Source organism: Aedes albopictus, chromosome 3 (genome assembly GCF_035046485.1).
Source record: "Aedes albopictus strain Foshan chromosome 3, AalbF5, whole genome shotgun sequence".
Classification (NCBI taxonomy): domain Eukaryota; kingdom Metazoa; phylum Arthropoda; class Insecta; order Diptera; family Culicidae; genus Aedes; species Aedes albopictus.
In genome coordinates this window covers 176997748-177025219 of record NC_085138.1, presented here as the reverse complement: position 1 = coordinate 177025219, position 27472 = coordinate 176997748, and the positions used below count along the sequence as shown (strand labels likewise).

Sequence of the window (27472 nt, the reverse complement as noted above, 5' to 3'; positions counted from 1 at the left end):
TCTCCAGGAACTTCTCCAGGAATTCCTCCAAGAAATGCCCCAGGAATTTCTTCAGGATTTCCTCCAGGAATTGCTTCTGGACATCCTTCAAAAATTATATCAGTAATTCCTTCAGGAATTTCTCCAGGAAATCCTCTAGGGATTTCTTAGGAAATTCGTCTTGGAAATGCTCCAGGAATACTTTCAGGATTTTTCCAAGAATTCCTCCAGACATTCCTCCAGGGTTTTCTTCAGAGATTCCTCCAGGGATTCCCACACGTATATCTCTAGGGATATTCCCAGAGATTCCTCCAGGGATTCCTCCAGAAATTCCTCCAAGGGTTCTTCCAGAAAATCATCCTGGAATTTCTCAAGGGATTTCTTCATAAATTTCTCCAGCAATTCCTCCCAGAACTCCTCTGGAGATTTCTTCAGGAATTCTTCCAGGGATTGCTCAAAAAAAAAATTCTCCAAGAATTCCGGCTGGGTCTTATCCAAGTATTCCTCCAGGAATTACGCCGGGAATTTGTTCGGAAGTTTCTCCAGGCATTCCTCTAGGATTCTCGCTAGAGATTTCCCCAGTAATTTCTACAAGGATTCCTCTAGGAATCCGTTTTGGGATTTTTCCAAAAATTACCCCACGGAAACCTCCAGAGGTTTATGTAGGATTTCTTCTAGGATTTTCTCATGAGATCTCCTCAGAAATTTCTCTAGCTATTCCTTCCACAATTTATTTAGGAATTTCTTCAGGTGTACTTTCAAAAATTCTTCCAGGGATTCCTCCGAGAATTTCGCAGGGAATTTCTTCAGGGATTCTACAGAGCTTCCTCCGGGCATTCCTCTAGGAATTGCAACAGGGATTAATCCAGGTTTTTCTTCAAGGATTTATCCAGGAAGTCTTCCAGGGATTTTTCCGGGAATTCCTCAAATGATTTCATCAGAAATTCCTCTCAGGTTCTCTTCAAAAAATCATTCAGGAGTTCCTTCAAAAATTTCAAAAATCCTGCAAACATCTTTTCAGGAATGTACCCAAGAACTTTTTCATGATAAAGTGATGTTTTTTTTTTTTAATTATTTCAAGAATTTGTACATCGAATAATATTGGAGAATAATTAAAAAGGGATGCATAGAGGAACCAGGGAATTCTAGGTTAGTCTTTAAAAAAGTTTGTAATTTTCAAAAGATTTCAGCTATAATTTCTTATGAATATTTTTTAGACTTTAACAATATAAAAATCAGAGCAAAATAATGCACGAGTGAATAAAAATCCTTAATTTTCCAGAAATTGGTGACCGCAACCAGCATCACGTTGATTTGTGTACATCAGACGAGCTTTTTTAACGTATTGAACAAAATACAACAGCCTGAGAGCTGAAGGATCAAATAATATAATGTTAATCTACTCAATTTCATCGTGCTGCGTTTGGTTATAAAAGCTAGTAGGTACAAATTTGCTGAAAGTGCTTGAAACCCCCCCCCCCTGACCGAAAAGTTGGCTACGCCCTTGATAGAATTCCACCTCATCATTCCTGAATATTTATTTATTTATTCCTTGTTCACTTCATCTGACTAGTGTCTCAATGAAGGTGGTATAATTTAGTTTGCTACGTTGTGTATATTTTTCACTAGAAATTGTTTGAGAAATTTTGTATGGATTCCATCCTACAAACAGTAGGTATGTTAAACAAGAACCAGAGTGTGTACTATCAAAGCTTTCCAGGTAATAAACGATTAATTGCAAGTTGTTCAAATACAAAAAGCTATAGCTTATAGGTTAATACAGCACCGGTAATGCTGATACTGTATGTGCGTGCATGAACCGTGAAATGTAAACGCCAGCTTTTTCTTTCATACATTTTGATGTGGTTCACAGATTGCCTCACACCCAATGAGCATTGACCGTCACTGACTGATGTCGCAGAAATGTGACATTCAAGCGAATCCGGGAAAATCATTTTGGCCTCGTTAATTCCTGAAGCTCAGTCACAAAGAAAATCTGCATATGAATTCTGATGCGAACACCGTTCTGGGATAAAATAAAAAGCGGGATATTTATTCGCCACATGCGCGTGTAGCCGTACATCTCTGCAAGCAGGCAAAACCAGGAAAAAAAAGGTTCCACACGTTCACCACTCACGGGGGGTTTATGCTGCTGACACAAGAGTTTTCAAGTGCTCCTTTTACTTGTTATATCGCTTTTTTACGGTGCAACTTAAAATGAATTTCAGCACATTTCTGCCTGCCTGCGTTTTTATGTCCCCCTTTTTAACTGCTTTTAAGAGAGGCAACCGCATGAATTAAGCAATGCACATTATTTTCCATTGGGTGGTTCAAACTTTAAGCATCCAGGATCTCCGTGAGCTCCTCATTACCAGTGTTGGTGTTTTTCAACTTCTCGGTAAAAACCAACATCACAACGTCGTCAGCATGCATCCCAGTAGCTACAGTAACCGGCTTCGCTAATTTTCGCAGTCACTCAACACGACCACTCACTCAGCCATTCACCATCATCGTTTCAAAATTTGTCAAACAGACATTTAATTTTCGATGGAGCCATCCGGCGGTGCTTACCTTCGAATAATAACTACCAACGAACGGAACTTCACCCGTGTACAAAGTACACCAAGTTGGATCGGATCTCAGCCAACAAGTTACTGCTTGTTTGATGTTTCGTATTTTTTAATTAGCAATTTTAATTAACATTTTAATGGGTTCATCGTTGTTGCACCAAAATTAAAAATAATCAACAGAAGCGGCAAATATAGTTCCGCTGGATATCGCTTTACTGCTTACTGGAGAGGAGGGGTTTCCGTTCAAGGACGGAAAATGTAGTGGAGGCAATAAAACCCAAGAACCGCAGACTTTATCATTCTCCATCACGAGCTCAGCTCGGTGTTTGATCTTCCCAGCTCGAAAATACGCACTTGAAAGTCTTCTGCGATATTGGGCGTTAAATTTGGATGGTTGTTAGACACCGGGCGGTCAACACTCGAAGCCATGTTGTCAATTTATTTCAGTTGTGGAAGGTTCTTATATGACGCAAATCGTATTTTATGTTCAGTAAATATCTGAATCTTGTTTCCCCTGTAATAAATGGATTTATCAAACATGTACGAATTTTTTGAATATCATTCGTATACTACCCGTCATAAGTACGTACTCACTTGAAAACGTTTTGCAACACTCAGTTGAATATTGGATCATCTTGAAAAGTTTGGCATCACTGGAAGCTAGGAAATTCATGCCTCTATACATATCTCGAAGTTATGGGGAGCAGATGTAGCGTAGTTGGCTACACGTGCGTATGATGCTCCGTTAATGGGTTTGATTCCCAGCTTCCCCAACAATTTTTTAGTCATCTCGCTTGCAAGGACAACGGAAGCCCAATTCTACATGGAAAGCGGACTTCCGACCATCTTCGGAGTAAACGCACATAAATCAAGTCTAACTTTACCAAACACCGTATCTAACAAAATCCCTGAACGGAGAGAATCGAAGGGGAAGTTCGCTGTTCCCATAGCAACTCATACATTGAGCATTTTAAAAACGTAAAAAATCCGGGTATGTTTTCACTAATCATCCCAAAAAGTGAGTGATACAAGTAGTCCTTAACGAAATTCAGCACAAAAAATCTATCTCGAAATCCTGATAGTTTGCAAAGATACAGTTTTCAGAAAAAAAATTCAGAAGGTTATTCAGATTATTGTTACCGACAGGTAACATCTTGCGAAATAATGGGTGCGAGACGGTAGGGAAAATTATTGTAAATTAGTTCAACTGCAACGGCGCATTCAAACCAGCTTGCGGGCAGCTGAAATAATTAAAACGCACGGACGCTGATGAGCGACATCGACGAGCGCAAGAAGCAATGGGAGTTACCTGGAGCACGTAGGAAATAGGAAAACGCAAATTTCCCTGGGTGACCGATTGCGAGTGGGTGACGGTGAAGGCTAGAGGGAGGACGATTGAACGGCAGTTAGTAGGCAGCACTCGAACCGAGCCGATCGTCCCTCGAGTAGAAGAGATTTTTCTTGGAGTTAGTTTTCCTGGGCAGAACGAATGGGGCACGTTCGGTGTAGTACTAGATTTGTAGTAATGAGCTGAATTTTAGTATGGTGAGAAGGTCAATTCTCCGTTTCTGCAATGAAATGGTGCAAAAAGCGTGGGTATTATGATTCCTTACCTAATTTAATGCTGTTTGAGCAAATCTTTGGATAACTATGTTGTTTATGTTGCAAGAAACGGAGAAAATAACAACTCTGTTGCCCAAAGTTTTGCTCAAACAGCATCAAATTAGGCCAGGAATCATAATACCCACGCTATTTGCACTATTTTATTGCAGAAACGGAGATTGACCTTCTCACCATACTAAAATTCAGCTCATTACTACAAATCTAGTACTTCACCGATCTGTCCTATTGCTCGGCGGCCATCCTGAGACCCTGATTTTTCCGACCGACCACAAGGCGTGGGCAATTATCCGTCTACGCCCAAAGGATTTTCGTCCGACCGCCGGCCGTCGGCTGCCAAGAGTCCCGCAGAAGGCATCACCAGGCCTGTTCCAGGGCTTATAGTTACAAGCCATCGTTACTCCTTGTGAAACCTCGTGGCCTCAGAAAGAGTGTTGTGGCCAGAATAGCCGTTTTCCGCCGTGGCCACTCCTGTTGTTTTCGTGGCAGCCATCGCTGATCCTCGTAGTGGCCTACGGCACGTTGCTTCGCACTTTGCGACGGCCGAGACCAATCCTAGCAGCGGCCACCGCTATTCACCGCGGACGACGTCGATTTGTGCCGCCCATCGCCGCCGCGGCCACCCTTTGAGCCAAGCCAACATTGTTCCTCGTCGCGGCCACCACTACTGGTCACCGCGGCCTGCGCTGCTTTGCGCCTCCCTTCGCCTTGGCCAACACCGCTCTACAAACGACGCCGCGGCCCTTCGCCGCAGCCAACGCCGCCTTTCACGGCGGTCCCTGCCGTCCCGCGCTGCACATCGCCAAGGTCTACGCCGTACCTCGCCACGACCAGCGTCGCTCTTCGCCGTGACCAGCGTATCATCCAAACCACATGCATGTAAGTCGCCATAATAAATCCCCATTTGCCCCGTTCATTCAATCTTTTCAGGACTCTCGCACTCCGAAGATTCCCCACGCCTAACGCCCTGAGACCCGGGACCAAAAGAGGTCTTGACTGCCCACTCCAATCACCTGCCGCGGCTAAGACCAGCAGGCGGGAGCTTGTGTCCGTTCCCTTCAGGAACGAAGTGGTCCCGGGGCCAAAATAATTGAGTCTTATATTATGAAGTCAAGCAGTTTGATTAGCAACTCTGCTGCCAGGTGGTGGTGGCGGTGGTGGTAAGCATGTAAAAATAAGTATTTTTAACCAGCTCTATCTCGCGATCCCAATGAGATAGAAAGTTCAAGTCATCGGAAAACTTTGTTTTGAATCTAAAGTGACTAGACATCTCGGATTGTGCGGGACAGTCACGGATTCAAGCTAGTCGTCCCACATTGTAAAGTGTCCCGGAGAAGTCCCGGATTTCAACAATTGTTAAAACATGTTTTTTTCTTGACGGGTATACCCAAGTAGCACCTGCAACTAAAATGGAAATGATCATCGTTGCAAACATATTTCAACTGAGTTTTCATGAAACAAAATTAAACAAGTTTTCATGAAACAAAATTAAAACCTATTAAAATCCTGTTGTTAATGCCAAACTGAGGTGTAACAGTTTTATAACAACTAGCAAAATGAAAACAAACGTCATCATTAGTCGAAACTTGCGGAACCAATTTGTAACTGATGTAAAATCTGATTGTTTCAACGAATCTTAGTTACAACCGTTTACAAACCAAATCTACCAAAACATTGATTCTGATTGTTATAAACATGTTGCACCTGGAACTTAATTAGAACATAACGAAGAATTTTGACAGGAGAGGTAGAAGTTCCAAAATGTGCGGCAAAATATTTTTGTGATCATGAAAATTATAAAAAGCACTATAAAAAACCAAAATGTTTAAAAAATAACGTAATCATGTACGAATAAAATGTAATCTTTTCTTCTTAAATTTTTCGACATATTCCAAATTTTATAAAATTAAAGTGGTAAAATAGAAAAAAAAAATCTGAGTGGAAGTATAATATTGACCCAATAAAAAAATACTGCCTCATTTTCGCAGTACTGATCGACTGGTACCTACCACTGAGAAGATTTGAATATATTGGGTTTTGAGAAATCTAACGTAACGTACAGAAATATTAGGAGTTTCCCACGAAAAAATTTACAATTGATTGACATTTTTTTTACAAAAAAAAACGTGAAATTTTCATTCAACAACTGAAATGATGAGTAAAATTTACTTAGTGGTCAGTTCAAAGTTTACTTACTTCTTCAGTTCGACTGCGTTTACCCAATTTTAAGTTCAAAAATACTTATTTTTGAGTTTCTCGTTTTCTCCGTGAATAGACAGTCTCGTGTCGACGTAAATGGGAAGTACACGTCCAAGTACCTGCTTTTTTGGTTATTTATATCGTACACGGAAAATTAAAACTACCTTATTTTGGGTTGATTTTACCCTAAAATGAGTATATCAAATTTATTAGTTTCCCAAAATTAGGTTGTTTTTCCTCTCTCCCCCACAGATGTTGTCGTAAATAAACAGAGACGGGGATCCTTGAGGCCAATAAGCCAATTTTGGGTAAATGTAGATTTACCCAAATTTGGGTTGAATGAAGGGGGTCTTGGGTTGAATTTACGTACTCTTGAGTAAGGTATGCGCACAGCAAAATCTGGCCAAAGAAAATCAAGCAGTAATAATTCATTCCAACTTATTCCCAAACCAAAAGCAATTCATCGTAAAAAAGCATTAATTTACTTTAAATCAACATCAAGACATTGCTGATTTGACTTGTTATATCCGTCATCTCGAGTTTTGAGCTTGAGTCCTTCCGTAAAGTTTTGCACAGTACCTTCGACTGCATGCCAAGAAATTTTTACCACCTTTGTGTCAAAATCAATCTTATTTTTCGATGGAAGCTGTCGTTCTTGACATTTTTTGAAGGTTCCAATTCACGGTTACTCAATATTTTTCAATTGGGTTGAGTTTTGAAGTGTATGAGATTTTACGTTTTTTGGAAAAAATGCAGTCCAATTTCTACATAGTTTTCTGCATACAAACGCAAGCATTCTCCGCCAAAAACAGGGGACAAAAATCAATTCAAATCAATACACAACATCTAAGCTTTTGAATAAGGGGTGCCAGCTATTTTTCCCGACATTTCCCGTAGTGAAAAAGATGATTTGCTGTACATGTATTTCTAAAAGTTCGGTTTTTCAAACCACAAATTCATATTGTTGACCAAACTATGTATTTCTTGCCAAACTTCGATTTTTTCTTGCTCTTAAGTTGATCTGCAACCTTTCTAGGTTGTAATGATGTATAGAACCGAATACTTGAAAGCTAACTTAGGTCTGCGGGGACGGTCGCTTTAATGTACATTGTCAGATTTTCAGCACGTTTGTGCAAAAACTTTTCGAGGACTTCTTGTTCCCTTGACTCTATTTTAAACACAATGTCAAAATATATCCCGAAGTAAATATTTTTCGATTCCTTACACAATAAGCTTTCATTTGCGCCAGAGATTGCCACGATTCGTTGAAAATAGAGAAACTTCTATCCAAAATGCGGTGGCTAGATTTTGCTGTGTGCATACCTTATATTTTTAGCTGGAGGTAAAGGCAATTTACCTTGCGTGAGTTTAATAGATTCACTCAAATGTTGACTTATTGGGCCGAACTATGGAATTGCGTTAAAAGAATCCAATTTTGGGTAGTATGGCGGTTCCGTGTACCGCGTGCAGCATTGTTGTGCTTTGTCAATACGGATTCCAATAGACATGATTTAGCAAATAAGCTGCTAGTACACAGGGTCAAATATTTGTCCGAAAAGGAAACCAATGCTCAAACATCTTGTTTGATTCGATCGAATTTTCATTAGTGTGAAACTGCTGTTGTTTCTTGAGTTCTTTTTTTTGTCAAATATTTGACCCTGTGTACTAATAGCCTAACAGCTATAGGGTAATTTTACAATTGCTGCACGGCTAAAAACTCGCCTATTGTTGCACAATCCATGTTATTCTTATGAGGTGTGCAATTATTGGCGAATTTTTAGCCGTGCAACAATTGGAAAAATACCCTAGTATCTTTCCAAATTCTAAAATTAATTTTCAGCATTTTACGGGTGCATTAAATAAGCTGCTGAAATGCACTCCGTCAAAGCAATATGGCGAGTTAATTTTGACTACAAATGCCTAAATTTTCACTCGTAAAATGATAGGTAGACTGAGGCGCGTTAGGAATACGGAGCTAAAATGCGTAACTTACCGATAAATCTGGAACGGCACACAAATTGACGTTCTCGGTCAGCCTTGTTTGCGGTATATTTTGCACACAATTATTGATCACATGAACGAAACTGTTGATGCATAATTACTGGCAGTGACGAATGTGGTGACTAGCTGACTAGTTGTCGAATCGGTCACAATTTGTAAGTCGACTATAAGTTGTATCTTGGTTATAATTCGATTGCGTATTAAAACCGTTTATATCACAAATGGATGTTTTATATTGGCTCCACCTCTTGCGCTTTTTTGGTCGCAATTTAGTCGTTAATAAGACTATTGGTTCAAATGGCATAACTTTCAATATAGTTGCATATAAATTACAGGAACTTATTAATGTCCAAGTGTGTTGCTTGGGTATCTGACTAATATGTGGAGAGGATCTGATGTGATGGCTAGAACACTTGACTATCACGCCGAGGACCTGGGATCGAATCCCACTCCCGACAAACTCGTAAAATGTGAGTTCTTCCTTCGGAAGGGAAGTAAAGCGTGGGTCCCGAGATGAACTAGGGCTAAAAATCTCGTTAAAACAGATAAAAAAAAACAAAATCTGACTAATATGTTGAACTGCTTCTGTTCTTCTTAAATGCAAACTTCGGAAAATCTGAGTAAAATGAAATAGAAAATAAACTTTTTATTCATGATTCAACGTGGCTCATTTTGCTTGATTTTTTTAGTTCTTTAATTTTTACTTAATGCTAATTCTTCACGCCTACGCACAGTGGCCGGAAGCCGGACAAAACCTCAAAAATCGACTTCAATATTTTATTTTTCTAATATTTTTCTTCCATCATAGATACTTCAACTGAAAAAACCCCAAATTTTCAAGTCATTTGGTCGAAAATTGAGTCTTGTGGATTTTTTCAAAGTTGAAGTTTTATGTGCTACAATATTAGTATTTATTGTCTTTATTTTATGAGCTTCCTTCATGAGTTCGTTGTAAAAGTTAGGAAGACTTGAATAATGTTACAATATTTTTTGTGTTTTTGGGTATGAATAACCATTACATTTCAGGGATTGTTAGGAATTCAATCACAAAATTATTATGTTTTTACAATATGCAAACATATTGACTTTTATGAAATTTTGGAGAAAAACTTCGTATTAAAGAGATCTAGTACTTGTGTAGGAAACATCAGAAAACGGCGCCGTATCCCAGCTCTGACGTGCAATTTTGTCTAGTTTTTGGCTATATAGGTCACTGTTTGCGCATTTTTGCGCTAAGAGCGAAAAAAAATTTTTTTTTTCTATCAGGTCACAATGGAGCCGCATGGTTGTAGAGGAAGTGATATTGTTTAAAGTTTAAATTTTATCTTAACATAGTTCAAATTATACTAACAATAAGAGACTTTTACCAAGTCAGATGGTCATAAGAGGGGAGGGGGTGGTGTCTGATAATGTAGTAGCCACAGCTTTAACATTTTTATTATTATTTTTTTTTTTAATATTATTTTATGTTTTGACAGAAAAACACAAGAAGGTGGGTGCTCCAGTTAAAAACAGTAAGCTGGAGAGGGAAAGGAGTGATGACTAAGTATGAATAAGCCTTTATTTTCTTAGACACTACCCAGATGTTGCTTCACCAGATACAACTAACTCTTTTAAGCTTCAAAATAAAAGAAAGACAAAAACAACCGTTAAAAACATGTAAAAATAACTACAAACCATTGCTCAATGATTTTATTAAACTGGTCGTTTGTTCGATTCATCCTTGTAGTATTGGTCAACTACCTTAGAAGCAATCTCTTCACGAACTTCTATCGAAGTTTCAATATATAGTGACAAAAATTCGTCGACATCTACGTGTTTCTTTTCTACACGCACATCGCTACAGTTCAAAGCAATAATCATTTATAAAATATAAAAGAAATTTGACTAAACGGCGCTAAACGCTACGTTAAATCTTTTTCTACGTAAACGTCGCGATCACCTAGGCAATCTTTGAATATTTTAATCGGAATTTTATGAAACGAACATTTTACGCTCTTTAGTAAAACCCGTTATATTGGTTTTTTAAACTTGAAGTTTTCTTGTATGTTATTCATACAGTTTCGATAAACACATTTCTACTGAACAACACATAGAGTGATAAAGATTTTGAAAATATTTGCTGGAACTCTACTGTTCATAAATATGATTACCGACCTCTGATGATTGTTTATCAAAAACTCCCTTCAATATTGCGAATTACCAATTCTTTATAGATAGGGTTGTTTCGGTTGCTTCGACAAGTGATAGCAGGGATCGATGGACCTTACAACCCAAACTCGGAAGAGCATATATGAAGTTGTTGAAACGAGATTGATAAAAATCAGTTCAAATTTTACGCAGTTCACTATATTAGAATATCTGACCCCATAACGATTGAATTAACACACCTCCGTGCACCAACCGTAAAATTTCACGTGGTCTTTGAGCAGTCCCTGAGAATAGACCACGTCTTGTCAGCCAACATTGGTATGTATCTGAATTGATCCATTGAACGAAAACGTAGGTAAACGATTTTTTCTAATGATTTATATAGTTTTGAAGATTTTGGACCACCCTAACAGCAACAAATACACAATTATAGTTTATTTCAATATCAATACATGCGTTAAGAACCCCCAAATTAAAAGGTTAATCAAAACCTACGTTCAGAAAGCACATCGTGGTAGCTTATTATCGATTATTGTTACATGCTTTCCATAATCAGCAGATTTCAAAATTTTGAACCACCCTAATATAGATAAATCAAAATATATGATAAGTTCCATATCACAAATAGATTTAGGGAACTTAAGTCATCATAACCTGTGAATTTTAGCAATTTAGGTTAACACTTGAGGTTTTGTCCGACTTTTGTATGGAGGCCCGCCACAGTGCTACGGCTTGGTTCTTGTAAGCTCTTTGCAAGTGAATTTGAATATTTTTTGACAAAACATTCGTTCACCAATCTTTCCTGTTTTAAGGGATTTTTCCTGTTTTTAAGAGTTTCTTAGAGAGCTCCTCCAGCTATTTATCTAGAAATGCCTGACAAGAATCGTAAAGATTGTTTTCCAAAGTTTTCACTAGATATCCTTTGACAGGGGTGTTTATGCATTTTTAAGATTTCTCCAGGATTCTCGTCAACAGATGCTCCAGAGGATTTTCAGAAATGATCAAGGGATTTCTATATTCAAGTTGCAGTTTTGTCGAAAGCTGTTTCCATAATTTTCTCCAGCAATTTCTTTCAATGCATGAACAGTTTTTTCATGAACAGTTTTCATGAAAGATTTCATTTGAAATTTGTAGAGATAAATTTCAGGAAATCCAAAAAAGATGTAAATTTATTTGCAAGGAACTCAGAGGAATCTAGATTGTACTCTTGCCAGCTAATATTTGAAGGACAAACGACTTGGGATACTAGATCAAAATCCATAAATCTCAAAAAGTAAACGTCAGACGACAGTAGTATTTTTTGCCCTTGTTCACTTCAAAAACGCTATACATAATAAGAGCAGGCTTTGTTTTTCACGAAAACATGAAATCATGAGTAGGTATGAAAGTCGGCCAGGCGGTAGTGATGGGATTCTTACATGCTTGTCCCTAAAACATCCTAATAAATTACATGTGCAGAGGCATCATTTCTTCTGGTGCTCATCATATTTTTTTAATAATACCTACACAACTTTCGCAAAAAATCATAGCTGAACTCTATTGGAAATTACGAACTCTTTTTGGGACTAACTCAGAATTTTCTTCATGATTTACATCAACTTTTTCTCCAGCAGAACATAATGGAAACCTGTCCGCAGATTTTTTTTTTTTTGAAAATATCTACATAATGTCTTCTATGACTAACTGAAATTCTTTCAGTCATTAATCATTCAGTTTGTCAATGCTTTTTCTTGGAATGTTGTGGATTTGTATTTCTCTAACAACAAACCTTCAAGTGTATTGTTTGGAGTACATCCTTGCCGGAATTTCCCTAAGGGAAGTTTTATATACTCGTATACTACATATACCTATTTCAGAGCATAATCCTATAAAAACGTCAATTAGTGTATTCCAGGAAGACTCATGAAATTCTTGAAACAATCACCGGAGGAAACCATCGGGGCATCCCTGTAAGAACTCCTAAAGGGAATACATGAAGTCATTCTTGAAGATTTTCCTGGGATTTTTTTCCGGAGAACTCTCAAATGGAAATCTAAAATAAATCCTGGTGGTTAAACTGGACGAATTGATGTATTGTCTTTGAAAAGAAATGTCTGGAAGAATTTAACCCTCATGTGGCCGACAGGGTACCCGGGTACCCAGCGTCCATTTGAAAAGCACGGTGAATAAAAAAGCAAAAAGTTTGTCGAACACATAACGGTTAAGCAGAAAATCACTGAGGAATTCCTAGCAACATTCCGAGAGGAAACACTGGGTGAATTCCTGAAGGATTCTCTGGAAACATTTTTGAAAGCACATCTAGCATGTTAATACATATTTGGGGTAACTCCTGAAGGAATTCTAGGATAAGCGATAGAAACAATCGTTGAAGGATATCCTTGAGGTATTACCGTGGAAATTTCTGAAGGAGTTTTACGACAAATTTATAAATGAATCCCTTATAGGCTTTCAGAAGAAATACCTTCAATTGATTGATTGATTTGTCTTTATTTAAGAGACTTTCAGCCAAATACCTTCAAAACATTCCTAGAAAAACTCATATATGAATCTTTGGAGAAGTTCTTAAAAATCAAGTGAAGAATTGTTGAAGAATTTCTTGAAGAAAAAAAGATTCTCAGGATATATTACTGAAAGAAACGCAGGACGAACTTCTGGAAGAATCCCTTTGCAGGATGTATTCTTGACGGTATTTATGGACGGAATCCTGAACAAATCCGTGGATAATCTCCTAAAAGATTTTCTGGAGGAAGAACTCCTGGATGACTTTTTGGAGAATTTTCTGGCTCCCTTAAAAATTCTTGAAGTAATTAAAAAAATAATCTTCAGGCAAATCGGGTAAAATTCTTGGTACACCCTCTTCAAAGATTTTCAAAGGATTTATGAAATTTCTAAAAGAACCCTGAATAAATTGTTGAAGAGTTATATAAGAGAAAAATCCCCTAAGGAAATCCTGGAGGTATCCCTTGAAAAATTCCTAGACAAATTCCTGGAAAAATGTCCATAGGAATATCTAGAGGAACTCCTGGAGGAAGGTCTGGAGGAATTCCTGAAAGAATTCTCAGCGGAATCCCTGCAGGAATTATCAGAGGAATCCCTGGATGAACTCCTGAAGGAGGGCTCTTACAGACGGCGGAGGCGACTGAAGCGCAAGAGATCGTCACGGCACAGTGGCACAGTGTGAGGTGCTGGTGGCCACCGCAGCCGGTTCGGCTACGGAAGGCCCCGGCAAGGACACAGCTACTTGTAGCGGACGCAAATAGGTCCGTTAAACTAAGAAGCTCAAGGTGGGCTGGTCAGTGTGTCAACTGACCTTGCACGAGCGACCAGAGGTTTGCATTCAGGTGTGTGGAACCAGGATACCAGTCAGGAGACTGTAAAGATCCTGACAGGAGCAAACGGTGTGGGCGATGCGGCGGCAAAGGTCAGGTCACAAGGTGTGCAGGTAAAGCAGCTGAGCCAGAACCACTGTGACGCGGCTCAGCAAATGATTTATAAGGCAGTTTCTGAGTGGGGGACGGTATCGTCATCATAGCGAACCCATACCGAGGTCCCACCGGTAACGGCAATTGGGTCGCGGATAAGTCTGGAAAAAATGGCTGCGATATGGACCACGGGTAAATACCCGGTCTAGGAGTTGGTGTCTACTACCTATGAGGGCTTCGTGGTCAAAGAAGGAGTATTTAGGGAGGCGCTCCGCCACGAGCGCCTTGCTTTAGATGGCGACGAGCTGGTAGGTTTGCTCTCGCGTGCGTGCGATGCAACCATACCTAGACGAGTTCTACCTAGAAATGGGAGACCACCGGCTTACTTGTGGATTCAAGTGATTGCGGACCTAAGCTGCGCCTGCCTAGGCGCTAGACGGTGGATGCAGGGAGCACGATCTGAGAAAGAGCGAAATGAACGAATGGTAGTGTTCGCTGCTGAAGACCGAGATAAGGGCAAGCAAAAACGCCTGATTTTAGAGTCTCTGTCGGAGTGCCAATGCGAATCTGTGAGGTGATGCCTACAGGATCGTGGTGGCTAAGAAGTGTAATGGTGTAATGGCTCCTACAGAGCAATCTCCAGAGATTTTGGAGGGGATCATCAAGGGGCTTTCTCCGCGTCATGATCCTAGTCCTTGGCTTCCTTTCGTAGGACAACCGGGTCCTGGGGCTGGCGATGGGGAGAGGGTCTCCGATGCGGAACTTACGGCGATAGCTAAGTCCCTTAGCATAGGTAATGCCCCAGGCCCAGACGGAGCTCCGAACCGGGCCTTAAAAGCAGCTATTGCAAAGGTTCCCGAGATGTTCAGGTCTGCTTTGCAGAAATGACTGGGTGAGTTCCTAGAAGTATGAAAGAGGCAGAGCCTTGTTCTATTGCCAAAGGTGGGGAAACCACCCGGAGACCCGTCGGCATATAGACCAATATGCTTGATCGACATGGCGGGAAAGGTACTCGAAAAGATCATCCCCAATAGAATGTTAAAGCACGCCGAGGATGTAAATAGTTTCTCGAGTAGCCAGTTCAGCTTCCGGAAGGGGAGGTCGACCGTAGACGCTGCCCTATCGGTTACAAAAACCGCCACCAGAGCACTCGAGCGTAAGAAAAGGGTTATTCGACACTGTGCCGTAGGGAGTCTGGATGTAAGGAACGCGTTCAATAGCGTTAGTAGGCCAGCTATTGCCGATACGCTCCTGCGTCTGGGGATCCCAAGTAACATTTTAAGTTTTGTTCGGCTCTACAAGAGATCTTCATGACCAATTTTATAAAACTTGCAATAAAACTGATTTATACATCAAAACCTCTTGATAACCTCTTTAAGAGCATCTTCCGGCTAAGTGGACCACTCTCGGAGAGCTTTTGCAAACCGCATTATGAGTAGCAATAAAACCGTTTTAAAACCTAGTTGAAAAATTGCCCATTCTCGATTGTTGTTGTTTTTTTTTTCAACAAAAACTTTGACAGCTCAAGATGCAGAGAAGCTTCGTCGATGGCACGTAAAGTTCAGGACGATACATCATTCGTAAGTAGAAGTCATAGTCATTTCAAAGTAATATTCTAGTAGTTATTGTGTTGGTAGGCTTATGCGCATTCAATTTTACCGTGAATATTGGGGTTGCAGAATCATAAAATTAATGCGCTTCAAAAATAGTGAATACTATCATCTTGGAATGGAAAAAATCAATTTGTTAATTTAGTAAAACTATCTCGAATTACAAGAAAACTCTGCAGAGAGAATTTATTTATGTGAGCATGTTATGGAAATGGTGAAAACTGTCAATTCATTGCTAATTTGAGCAAAATTAACTATTTTCCATTCACGTTAGCTAATTCTTCAATATGGCGACAACCATAATCAGCGAAAATAAAACGAAAGCAAGTTTCCTTTTATGATGACCGCAATAAACCTAGAAGTGTCGTAGTTCTGCTTTTCCACCAACAGATGTCGTTACTAATCGAACGGATCGCCATCTGTTGAGAGTTTTAACAGTTTTATTGTGGTAATAATGATTGCCAGAAGGTTTACATATCGGAAAGTTTTGTTTACTCTTAAAATCTGTTTTTATGGATATCTTCAAGTATACTATAAAACATTTTATCAATGGTTTTCATAAAAGCAGTCATAAAACAGTGAGTTTTAATTATTGCTGTAATAAAACCCTAATAAAAATCAAAGAAACCCAATCAGCAATGAAATTGTTACTTGGGATACCTATACAAGATTCTAAGCAGTCCCGCAAGGTTCCACCTGGGTCCGGTGTTATGGAATGTCATGTACGACGAGATGTTGCGGTAAAAGTTCTCGGTGGGAGTGGAGATCGTCGGCTTTACTGATGACATTACGCTGGAGGTCGGCAACTTCAGCTCACTTAACCGCAATTGTGGAGGAGTGGCAGTGGACACGATTTTCTGCAGTAATGTCAAGGTATGTCTAGAGGGGGCTTGTACTGGAAGAAAGTGATATGAGTGTCCATGTTCTTGGATTTGGCGAATTGTAAATCATTTTTATCCACTAATTGTCGTCAACCTGAAATCCTTCACCTTCAGTTGAGCGTCCACCTTTCCAATGATGTTTTTTGTTCATCTACCGCATGCAGCTCAGAGAAATACAGTTTTACCAGCCTTCGTCAAGGGTGGTGGTTTAACCCTTTGGAGACGGATGGGTCACATTAGCCCAGCCAAGAAAACTTACCATTACAAACGTGTTATAGACCAGCAAGGTTGCATCCATAAAGACGAAAATGCCGTCTCCAAAGGGTTAAAAGGACGCCCAGCAGATACCAGCCTCTATCTAATATTATTCAATCAGACGTAAAGTAGATGTACGTACAAGCTGAAAAACAACACTGAATATCTTAGGAAATTGTGAAGTACCTGTCATTGGACGCTATCTAATCATCTAAGCCAGCCATCAGTTTGAATCGACAATTATTATTTTTCCTTGCAGCATTGAAAATCAAATAAAAGAGCAAACATCAAAACACCAAACTTCCCTTTCCCGGTGCCCGTCACCGTCCAGCAAGCCAGCTGTTTATGTTTCATTATGAAGTTCCCCACCCGTGACGTGACGAGCACTGCCGTGTCACTCGGCCCGGTGCTGTGAATTGTAATTAATTTCCAATTTCTGATCTCGCCTTAAAGTGGCAAAAAATAATTAAATTCCGTTACAAACAGCGACCTTTGACCTTCCCTTAGCATTACGCGAAAGCCCCACTAACCCCGTGAGGTCCTAACAAGGAAGGCAGCAAGCGTGCTGGTGCTGGCGAGTGTTCTTTTCCTTTCTTTGCTGGGTGTAAACTGCTTTTTTGATGTTTGTCGCCTGCTGATGGCAAGGGTGACTTGCTTCCTGTGATCTTGATGGGAAATGAAGAAAGATATTTTCGCAGAATTGGTTCCTTATGGTTATGGCGCGGTACCTACTCACTCAGCTTGCTTTTTGTTATTTGATCGGAAATAATAGAAAGAATATCTTGTTGCGACTTTCTTTTTCCTGAGTTGGGTAAATATTTTCTTTCTTGCACAGTCATAAAAAGATTTCTTTCATCCGTCAGTAGGAAAAAATGGCTTTGAACTTTAATGTGCCAATTCAGATCACTGTAAATTCTTCCGAGGTGTAGTGGTGCCCTCAAGCTTGTTGTTTCAATCCAAGCTCGTAATAAACTGTCGGAAATAATGTTAAAGTAAACTTTCCGTCTAGTATGTATGTATATTACGTCTTCTATAAACTTTACTTTCCTCTTGACGTTACGCCCCAACTGGAATTAATTCTGCTTCCCAGTTTTTTAAGATCATGTTGTAGAGTTCAGACTGATAGGTTTATTTGTCAATTGACTAGATAATCAAACAAATTTTCCGGATCGACTCAGACACCTTCGTTCAGCGCATAGTCAATATGGGATACAGACATCTATTGACAAATACTTGAAATCGTAAAACATAGATGCAGATGTCGAATCAGAGCAGAATATTCGAACTCTGGTAAGTGCACTAATGAGTTACCCTTCTGCTACGAAGAACAAATATGTGCACTCACAAAGACGAATCTTCACTATTAAAATTAAGGAAAATTTCAAGACCGGCTGGTAGCAAAAACTTTCCAGTTGTGCTGGCAGTGATTGAATGTAATCGGAACGGTAATAGGTTTTCTCCGGAGTTTGTTCTTCTAAACCAAACATTGAAGACGAAGAAAATCAAACAGAATCGATTTCAATTCGTTCGCTAAATATTGATTCTAACAGAGTACTTTTTTTTTGTTTCATTACAGGTGAGCCCTTTTGCTACCGCGAGGATTTTGCCGGAGGAGGAAAATCATCATCCGCATGTTGAGTTGAACGGATTGTTGAAGTTGGATTGAATATTTATAAGTACCAATTAAAACTTTTCCAGCGTCAGATTGATTACGTTCGCGGTTTGTTTGTCACGGAATACGGAATTCGGCTCAAAATCACCTAATCTGTAATTCAACAAACGAAATTACTCACAAAACTTAGATTATCTAAACGCTGCAACAAATTCACGAAATACAGACAAAAAACACAAACTTTGTTCAATTTGGTGCAAAAGAAGCGTGACACCAGTAACAACAACCCAAGGCACGTCATGCAATTCAATCTTCATGAAACAGTAAAACCCGTATTACCAGATAATCCGTGTCTCAGCTGAGTCGCGGTCGTTGCATGAAAATGGGAATTTGAAACAAAAAGGGGAGGGAGGGCAACAACTTTATGTCGCAATCAATAACACCGAAACGCACCACGCATATAGGAAAAAAAAAAGTCGTATCCCAATAGAGAACATCACGGAGCAAAATTTGACGCGACAAACCAGAAAACATAACCGGCTTCCAGTATGACTTCATACGTGTACGTTTTGATAGACCGGTTGAAGAAGGTTACGCAATGCTGGTTATTCAAAGTTTCCAAATATGTCTTCTAGAAATGACATTTTTTCCAGAGTTTGTTTTCAAACTTATTCTTACAAGCTGGTGATTCTATAGGAAAACATTGCAAGTCATCATTATTCTTTTATATCGTCCCCTTAATTGAATTAGCCATGTTCTCTTGTTCAATCACGTTTTTAAAACAATTAACTGAATCATCCAAGGGGTCCTCTTATATACACACTGCAAAATATTTTAGCTGGTAATCAGCAAACTTTACTGATTTTTGGCGTTCTGATTGCATTCAGCAATACAAATTACTGAGTATCAGCAATTATTTTTCAACTTGCTGAACCATCCTGCAATTTTGACAGTTGATCATCAAAGTTTTGCTGAAATTCAGCAAAAATGTTGCTGAAATTCAGCCATTTCTTTTGCTGATTTTTGGCGTGCTGGAGGCATTTCGAAAATTCAGGTACGTTACATGGGATCCGAGGGGGTTTAAGGGGGATTTTGGAGGCATTTCATGACGCTTCAGAGCATTTTTGGCGGGATGCAGAGGCGTTACTTAAGCGTTACGAGGAGTTTCCGTGGGGTTCGGAGCCTCTCAGGTGCGTTACATGTGGTCCGAGGGAGTTTAAGGGGAATTTTGAAGGCATTTCAGGAAGGTTCAAAGCAGACTCTGAAATACCTTAAAACGCGCCTCAAACCGCTTGCAACGCCCTTTAACGGCTCCTGAGATCCCTTGAATTGCCCCTAAAGCCCTTTTGAACGCCCATGAAACCCACTTAATACTATTGAACTGAGTGCTGCGAATAGAAACGGTTTTATTTTTCAAGCTAGACAACACACACCTACATACTCCCGGCCTACAACTTGTAAACACGCACGAGCGTTCAATTTTCTTGCAACCACCTCTCTCAGCTCGGTTGTCAAGCACGCTGTCGCGACGCTGTTTGGAAACAGCGTAAACATGGTAAACATGATCAATCCGCCATTATTTCAGTTCTGTTCTCGTGCTCAAAGTTTATTATTTTCCATTCGCGATGGGTATTTTGATGGATAGTTGTTACAAAATTAGCTAAAACAGGCTTAAAACAATGTTTATCCTTCTCCTCGCTTTCCACCGGCTTGACAGCGGCAAATGGAGATATCATGATAACAATTTTGATTATATCTGCAGCACCTAGATAACAATAGTCTTCAATCAATCACACAGGTTCAACAAGGTTCAACATAACCTCCATCTTCAATGTTTGGCTCCCGCTGAGAGAGCATATTGAGTCAGTCTGTGAGACTCAGCTATTGAAGTACCCCAGAATTCCCCGTAATAGCATGAAAACACCAAAAAATCCTGACAGAACACCCTTAAAAGGCTCCTCCAATCCCTCGAAACACCCCCTTAAAACGCCCCTGAAGCCCCTTGGAACCCCTTTTTGGGCTCTCTGGGAACTTTCTGGAAACCCCCTTAGCCCCTCCCCAACTGTCCAGAAGCAGGCCCTATTCTCGCGAACTAGATTCTCTAAATAATGCCCAAAATTAATGTATACATAAATTTCCCTCTTTTTATGCCTTTTTAAATTTATGCACATTTTTAATTTATGCAGTCCCAGTCATGTGCATAAAAAGAGGTTCCAGTGTAGTAAGTCTCAGGCATTACGGGTATACAGCTGAATTATGTTTACGACTTCGTGATATTAATTCATGGTGTATATTCGTAAACGGGAATTTAGCTTGTTCCACATATCGTGATTGGTTGTGGACGATATCTGGAACGGATTTTTATGCGTGTATGGTTCAACAATAAATTTGTGCAGTGGGAGGAAAAAATATTTTTTTCAGTTCTAAAAAATATCTGGAATTCTTAAAAAAAATCAAAAATATCTGGGAGTCACGGGTTTTTGTGGAAGTTGTTAACCACTGCTTCAAGACCAGCTACTGAGGAACGGTTTTTTTTTCCTTGTAAACCATAAGGGGATAAATCTGCTTAACAGACACCCTAACAGGAAGGTTAGGGTAGTGTGGGGTTAAGGTCGTCTTCTACAACACTAGTAAAAGCCAGGACTACTCTCTCCTAGACCCACTAAAACACATTCCTATGGTCGCCAAACCCTACGTCTCTCTAGAACCACCAAGAAGGTATTGCTTCAGAGAGGGGCTAGTGCATATCGCACCCTCAAGGTAAGCTGCCGTAGCCTAGCAGCAACGAACATCGATGACTCGCTCTGGAGAGTCCATCACGGTAGCATGCTGGCGCTTAGCCAGTTTCCCGAGTGGTCCTCGCCACTCCCTTTGTCCTCGGAAGGCGGGCAGGGTCAACCCCGCCCGCGCCCAACTGCTTTGCAGACATCAAGAACTGATGCCCACGTACAACCCGATCTGACCTGCCCGCAAAGGAAGGGTATCACTACCCTTCAGGCCCTATCAGATGCACCCGAAGGTTGCAAACAGCAGGGTCTCACCTACCCCGACCCTTGCCGGGGACCCCTTTCCAACCGCGGGCTCAGATCCAACCCAGTAGACCGACGCCACGACAGCACCGCTACCGGGACTTCCTCTCCGCGGCCACTTAATCGCTGTAAGGGTCGATCTCGACCGCAGGGCACCGGTATGACCTACGAAGCCGACTTCGAACCCCTGGACCACCTCTTGCACTGCATCTGGACTAGCCATTCTCCGAGTCCACGCGCCACCTCCTCTGTAGCTCCCAGACGATATGGGTGATAGCCGATGAAACGGCATTCCAGCTAACCTCATCCCTACACATCCTCTGGACCAAGTTGTCCGGAGTTGTGTCCTCCCCGCATGTGGCAAGCATGCGGTCACGCATTGTGCGAAAACGCGAGCACACGAACAAAACGTGTTCCGCCGTTTCCTCTAAACCATTGCACACTAGGCATTCGGGAGAATCCGCATGCCCGAAACGATGTAGATACTGTCGGAAGCAACCATGACCTGTAAGGACCTGTTCAGGTGGAATGTGACATCCCCAAGGCGCATATTAATCAAACTATCTACCCTCGGTATCAACCGATGGGTCCACCTTCCTTTGGTGGAACTGTCCCACGCGCGCTGCCATTTGACCATAGAGGCCATCCTGACAGTCCTGCGTATGCCTCTTGTGCCGCGCATTTCGAAGCACTCCATGTCCTCACTGATAAGAATGCTGATAGGCACCATACCAGTAATGACGCAGAGACCGTCGTGTGACACGGTACGGTACGCGCTCGCAACCCTCAGACACATAAGCCTGTAAGTACTTTCCAGCTTCCGTCGGTAGCATTCAGTACTTAGCGCGGTACCCCACGCCGGGCCGCCATACCTAAGTATAGACGTAGCAACACTAGCCAGAAGCTTGCACTTACTGGCGTACACCGCTGAGCTATTGGACATCATCCGGGACAGTGCCGCAATAGCTGTGGAGGCTCTTTTACAGGCATAATCTACGTGACTACCGAAGGTAAGCTTATCATCGATCATCACGCCCATGTGCTTGACAGGATAGTGCACTCTCCTACACCTCCTAGCCAGCTCCTGTTTCCCGAACCGCATCCACGCCTCCACAACCTTGATCGAGTGGTTGGTAGTCAACTTTACCTCCTCGATCGTTTCACCGTAGACTTCGTGCGTAATATCGTCGGCAAATCCGACAATCACCACTCCCACTGGGTACTCTAACCTCAACATCTCGTCGTACATGACATTACATAACACCGGACCCAGGATGGAACCTTGCGGGACTCCTGAGGTTATGTGAAAGCACTTCCGACCCACCTCCGTGTCGAAAACTAGTACGCGATTCTGAAAGTAGCTTCCGAGAATCTTGTACAAGTACTCCGGTAACCCCAGACGCAAGAGCGTATCGGCAATAGCAGCCCAACTGGCGCTATTAAACGCATTCCTTACATCCAGAGTCACTACCCCGCAGAAGCGAATTCCCCTCCTCTTAGGCTCGAGTGCTTTCTCGGCGGTTTTTGTAACCGACAAGATAGCGTCTACGGTGGACCTCCCGTTCCGGAAGCCATACTGGTTGCTCGAAAGACCATTTACGCCCTCAGTGAACCTCAACATTCTATTGAGGATGATCTTTTCGAGCACCTTCCCCGCCGTGTCAATCAAGCATATTGGTCTATATGCCGACGGGTCTCAGGGTGGTTTCCCCGCCTTTGGCAATAGTACCAGGCTCTGCCTCTTCCAAGCTTCTCCCTCGTCCAGGCATTTCTGCATAGCAGACCTGAACATCTCGGGAGCCTCTGCAATGGCTACTTTTAAGGCCAGGTTCGGAACTCCGTCCGAACCTGGGGCCTTACCTACGCTAAGGGACTTAGCTATCCCCGCAAGTTCCACATCGGTGACACTTTCCTCATCGCCAGCCCCAGTCCCGGGCTGTCCTACGAAAGGAGGCCAAGGACTAGGATCATGACGCGGAAAAAGTCCTCCAATGATCCCCTCCAACATCTCTGGAGATTGCTCTGTAGGAGCCATCACACCTCTCGTCTTGGCCATAACGATCCTGTAGGCGTCACCCCACGGGTTCGTATTGGCACTCTGACAGAGACCCTCAAAGCAGGCCTTTTTGCTTGCTCTTATCTCGGTCTTAAGCGCGGCTTTTGCAGCGGCGAACACCACCCGCCGTTCGTTTCGCTGTACCTCTGATCGTGCTCGCTGCATCCGCCGCCTAGCCCGTAGGCAGGCGCGGCGCAGGTCCGCAATCGCGTCGGTCCCCCAGTAGGCCGGTGGCCTGCCATTTCTAGGGTGGACTCGCCTAGGCATGGTCGCATCACACGCACGTGAGAGCTCCGCTACCAGCTCGTCGCCGTCTAAACCGATTAAGTTTCGCTCACGGCGGAGCGCCTCCCTAAATACCCCTTCGTCGAAGTATGATGTCTTCCACCTCCGAGGGCTTGGCCTTGGCCTAGCCGCCTCTTCTTCTATCCGCTGTCTGCTGTTGTTGTAGTCAATACTGTAGCGAACCCGCTGAGGGACGGGTGGTTCAACGAGAAGTGCCAGAAGGTAACGCACAAGAAGAATGCTGTCGGAAGTCAGATGATGGTGTCGGGGAACCGGCAGGGCAGGGAGCGATATATGGGAGGTAAGAGTAATTGAAAAACGAATCCATCACAAAAAAAAAAAAAGAAAGCAAGAGGAACATGTGATTTCCCAGGAGCAAGAGAGTATGGGACAGAATGATATGCGGGGCCTTTACAAAACCGTCAATGGCGTGTGAGGAAAAACCGCGTATTTTCCCGTCATGTGCAGCGACGGCGAGATAACTTACTGACAGATAAAATAATATTAGTGTCTTATTCTTTTCTAAAGGCAGAACTGCCAGTCGAGTCAGTGTTTTTCCAATAGTCTATTTTACGAAACGACAACAGTGTTAATATTGATATTAACACTCACGGACTTGGGCGCAACCTCCTGTCAAATTTTCATTCATGAAATGAGCGATCAGCTGATCCGAAACGTCTCGTAAAATGGCTCATAAACGGCAAAAAGATCGGGCTGCTTCGAGAATCATATACGAGTGCGTGTCAGCTTCGTTTTATCGAGAGTGAATAAGTGGGAATGTTGTCGGGGCCCTGTTGTTCACGAGCAGGTTTGTTTTGCGTCTGTATCTGCTTTTTCCATCCCTGACTGAAACAATCCGTATAATTCCTTTCAAATGGACTCGATCACAGTTTCAGACCGTTGACAAAGTATTAGACTAATGTGACATTAGATAAAATGGAGCAGAGTGATGTGGCAGCACGCAATGCAAAAAGATCGTTGACCTTCAAAATTTCCAGAAATTTGTGAATTGTCGTGCAATACTATCGAAGATGAGGAACGGCAATTTGGAGATAACACACATGACATATACAATTTGTTGTTTCAGAGAATGCATAAACCCGGTCCAAACAATCGCATCGATATTCCACATGTGTATCTAACAAGGAAACGCCAGAATACAGAAATGAATCAATTCTTGGAAACAAAACATCACGAGCTTGATGGTAAATCAATCCTCATACAAAATTCAAATATTGAAATATGAGATGCTTCGAGCTGGTCTAAGGTGCACATGTACAAAAGTGTACATTGTGAGCAATGACTTTATTCTGTGTCGATGGATAGCTGGAACGGGTGGATGTTTTACCCGTGATACGGCTTGGCTTCATGGTTTTGCGCTGCGATGCCACGCCGCCACCTCGCCGTTGGTTCTCTCTGGTGCATGTTGGAATCGGAACCATTACGCCACTGCCGCCACTCAACAGGGCTGAATAAATGTATCATTAACGATAACGACGTGGAATAAACATATAACAATAAACGCTGAATACGACGCAATTGGGAAAGCATTGATACGAAATTGATTTCGATGTTTTCCGTTTTTTCGCCGCCGTCCGCAACAAATCTGTGTCGCAACAATTTTTATTTTGCGGCATAATCTACAATTCCCTGGACTATAATTTGCACTGGATGCGAGCGGTTAATTGTTATCATCGAATAATATTTATCGAAATAAATTACACAATGGCACGAGCTGAGCTCCCTGGTCCACGCCAAAGTCGGTACCGTTTGGAGCAAATGTGAAGCTTTGAAACAAAAAAACTTGTGCCTTTCACTTTATCCCACTTTAGCAGTGAATCAACTTTTCCCATTTCGGGTTCCGTCTGCTTCGGTAAGAATTTAATGCTCGCGTGCATTCCATCGCATCCAGGACGACGACGACGTCGGCAGGCAGCACGAGCGAGCCGCACGCAAATGTGCAGCACTGGAACATTATGCCCTGACAAAACTTCCGAACTATATACGCGCGCGCAAGGTATGCTGGGGGAAAGAAAACTTTTAAACGAAAACTCTTCCAGTTTCAGTTCCAGTTGGTGCAAAGTTTTCCCGACTTTGTAGCTACTTGCTGCACACATGGTTTAATTTAATCGATACAAATTAAGTTTGTTTTCCTGCTCCGCGCGCGCTTCTTGCAGCGATACCACCCAGGGGTGATAATGTGAAAATGTCGGAGAAAATTGCAGCTGCTATCGACAGGTTGGGTAATTGGATTTGTTTCCCGTTAGATTGATTTATAAAAATCGCTTTTAAATAAGCTCGGCAGATAGCAGGACTGAAGCCGTTTTTCGTGCGGCACGGGAGTCGACTACAGTGTTTCTATCTGATATTGATATAGAAACACTGTAAGATGGTTGATGCAAATTTCGAACAATGTGTATGACCATGGTCTAGTTCGGTATAAGGACTGTTCAATTTATAAAACGGACAACTTTACAAGGCTATAAAAAGAAGACGCGTAGTTCAAATTTAACCACCCTTGATTCGTTGTTCAGTACATCATCTTTCATTATGAAGCAAAAAGTATGTAATTAAAAGTAAATTTCTCTTCTATACCATTCAGAGAGCAATATTCTACTACTCTGGACAAATTTTTAGCCGAATTAATGATGTTATTGCAACACAAGACTTAAATGAACATTTTTTAATAATTTCTATAAAAATAAGGTAACTCACTATATCAAGCTGGAAACTGCTTGGTGAATTATTATTGACCAACTATTGAGCTTTACCTCTAGTAGAATAGTATAAGATTCCAATACAGAGCGATTCCACGAACAAGTGGGAAATTTTTCCAGTTTTTATTTTTTTTATTTTTTGATTTGCATGGAACCTTGCATACAAGTTTTTTGGGGAACAAAAACGCCGTTTTGCATACTTGGTTCGCCATTTTTAATCTAGCCTTACTTATGAGAAGGGCCTATGAAAAATGCACATGATATCTTCAAAAAATTGTATCTCGAAAACGGTTTGTCCGATCGGTTTGGTGTCTTCGGCGAAGTTTTAGACAATTGTTGGTGCTATATGGAGAAAATATGCACGGTAAAAAATATGTTTGGTTTTTGTGATTTGAACTAAAATATAGTTTTTCCCTCAAAAGTGACATGTCAATATTTTTTTTATTAATGATCTTTGTTCTGCCGCTTGTGTTGTGTGTAAGAGGTAGCGGTCGCGTTCGAATGAAATAAAGCAAGCTCACACCCGACCGCGACAACGAAACGAAGGCAGTGAAAAGTGTCGAATGTTTACAAGCCTGGGCCAGCGTGGCCATGGTGGACTAGTTCCAACAAAGACCATGTTTACAATCACCAACTGTACGTAGTACAGCTAACTGGTATCTAATTACCTGTATCTAATACTTATTAGCACGTTTTCAGCAGAAGGCAATAAAAACCACTGGAAGAAATCATTGTTCCTGATAGTGGGATTTTGTAACTTGTTTTTCAAAATACTTTTAAGGCAGAGAATTTCACTCAAATCTTTAAGCTGTCAGTGTCATTTTAACTCAAAATTTTCCAATCTTTCCGAAAAAAATACTTTTGAAACTGGAGAAACACGGAGTACATTCGAAAAGGGCTAAAACTTATTAAGTTATCAAAAAAATCAATATGAAATTAGTAATATCTTCTAAACGGTGCATCTTAGAAAAATGTTACCGAAGTACTTTTTTCTTGCAAATTTGATGTACTTTCATAAAATTAGGGCGACAAACTTTTTTGACTTTACTTAATAGCTTTTTTTGAAAACCGTAATTTTTTAAAAC

General features: G+C 41.3%; 2 protein-coding genes across 11 annotated transcripts in view; one reads left to right on the top strand and one right to left on the bottom strand.

Annotated features, from left to right (window-relative positions):
• LOC109403306 (zwei Ig domain protein zig-8) overlaps positions 1–27472 on the top strand; it is a 911020-nt gene that overhangs the window by 410181 nt on the left and 473367 nt on the right. The window lies entirely within an intron of this gene.
• LOC134290462 (uncharacterized) overlaps positions 18372–27472 on the bottom strand; it is a 73078-nt gene continuing 63977 nt past the window's right edge. Inside the window, exon 5 of the mRNA XM_062857608.1 lies at positions 18372–18453. Within this exon, the coding sequence (XP_062713592.1) occupies positions 18372–18453 (82 nt within the window). The remainder of the gene's footprint in view (positions 18454–27472) is intronic.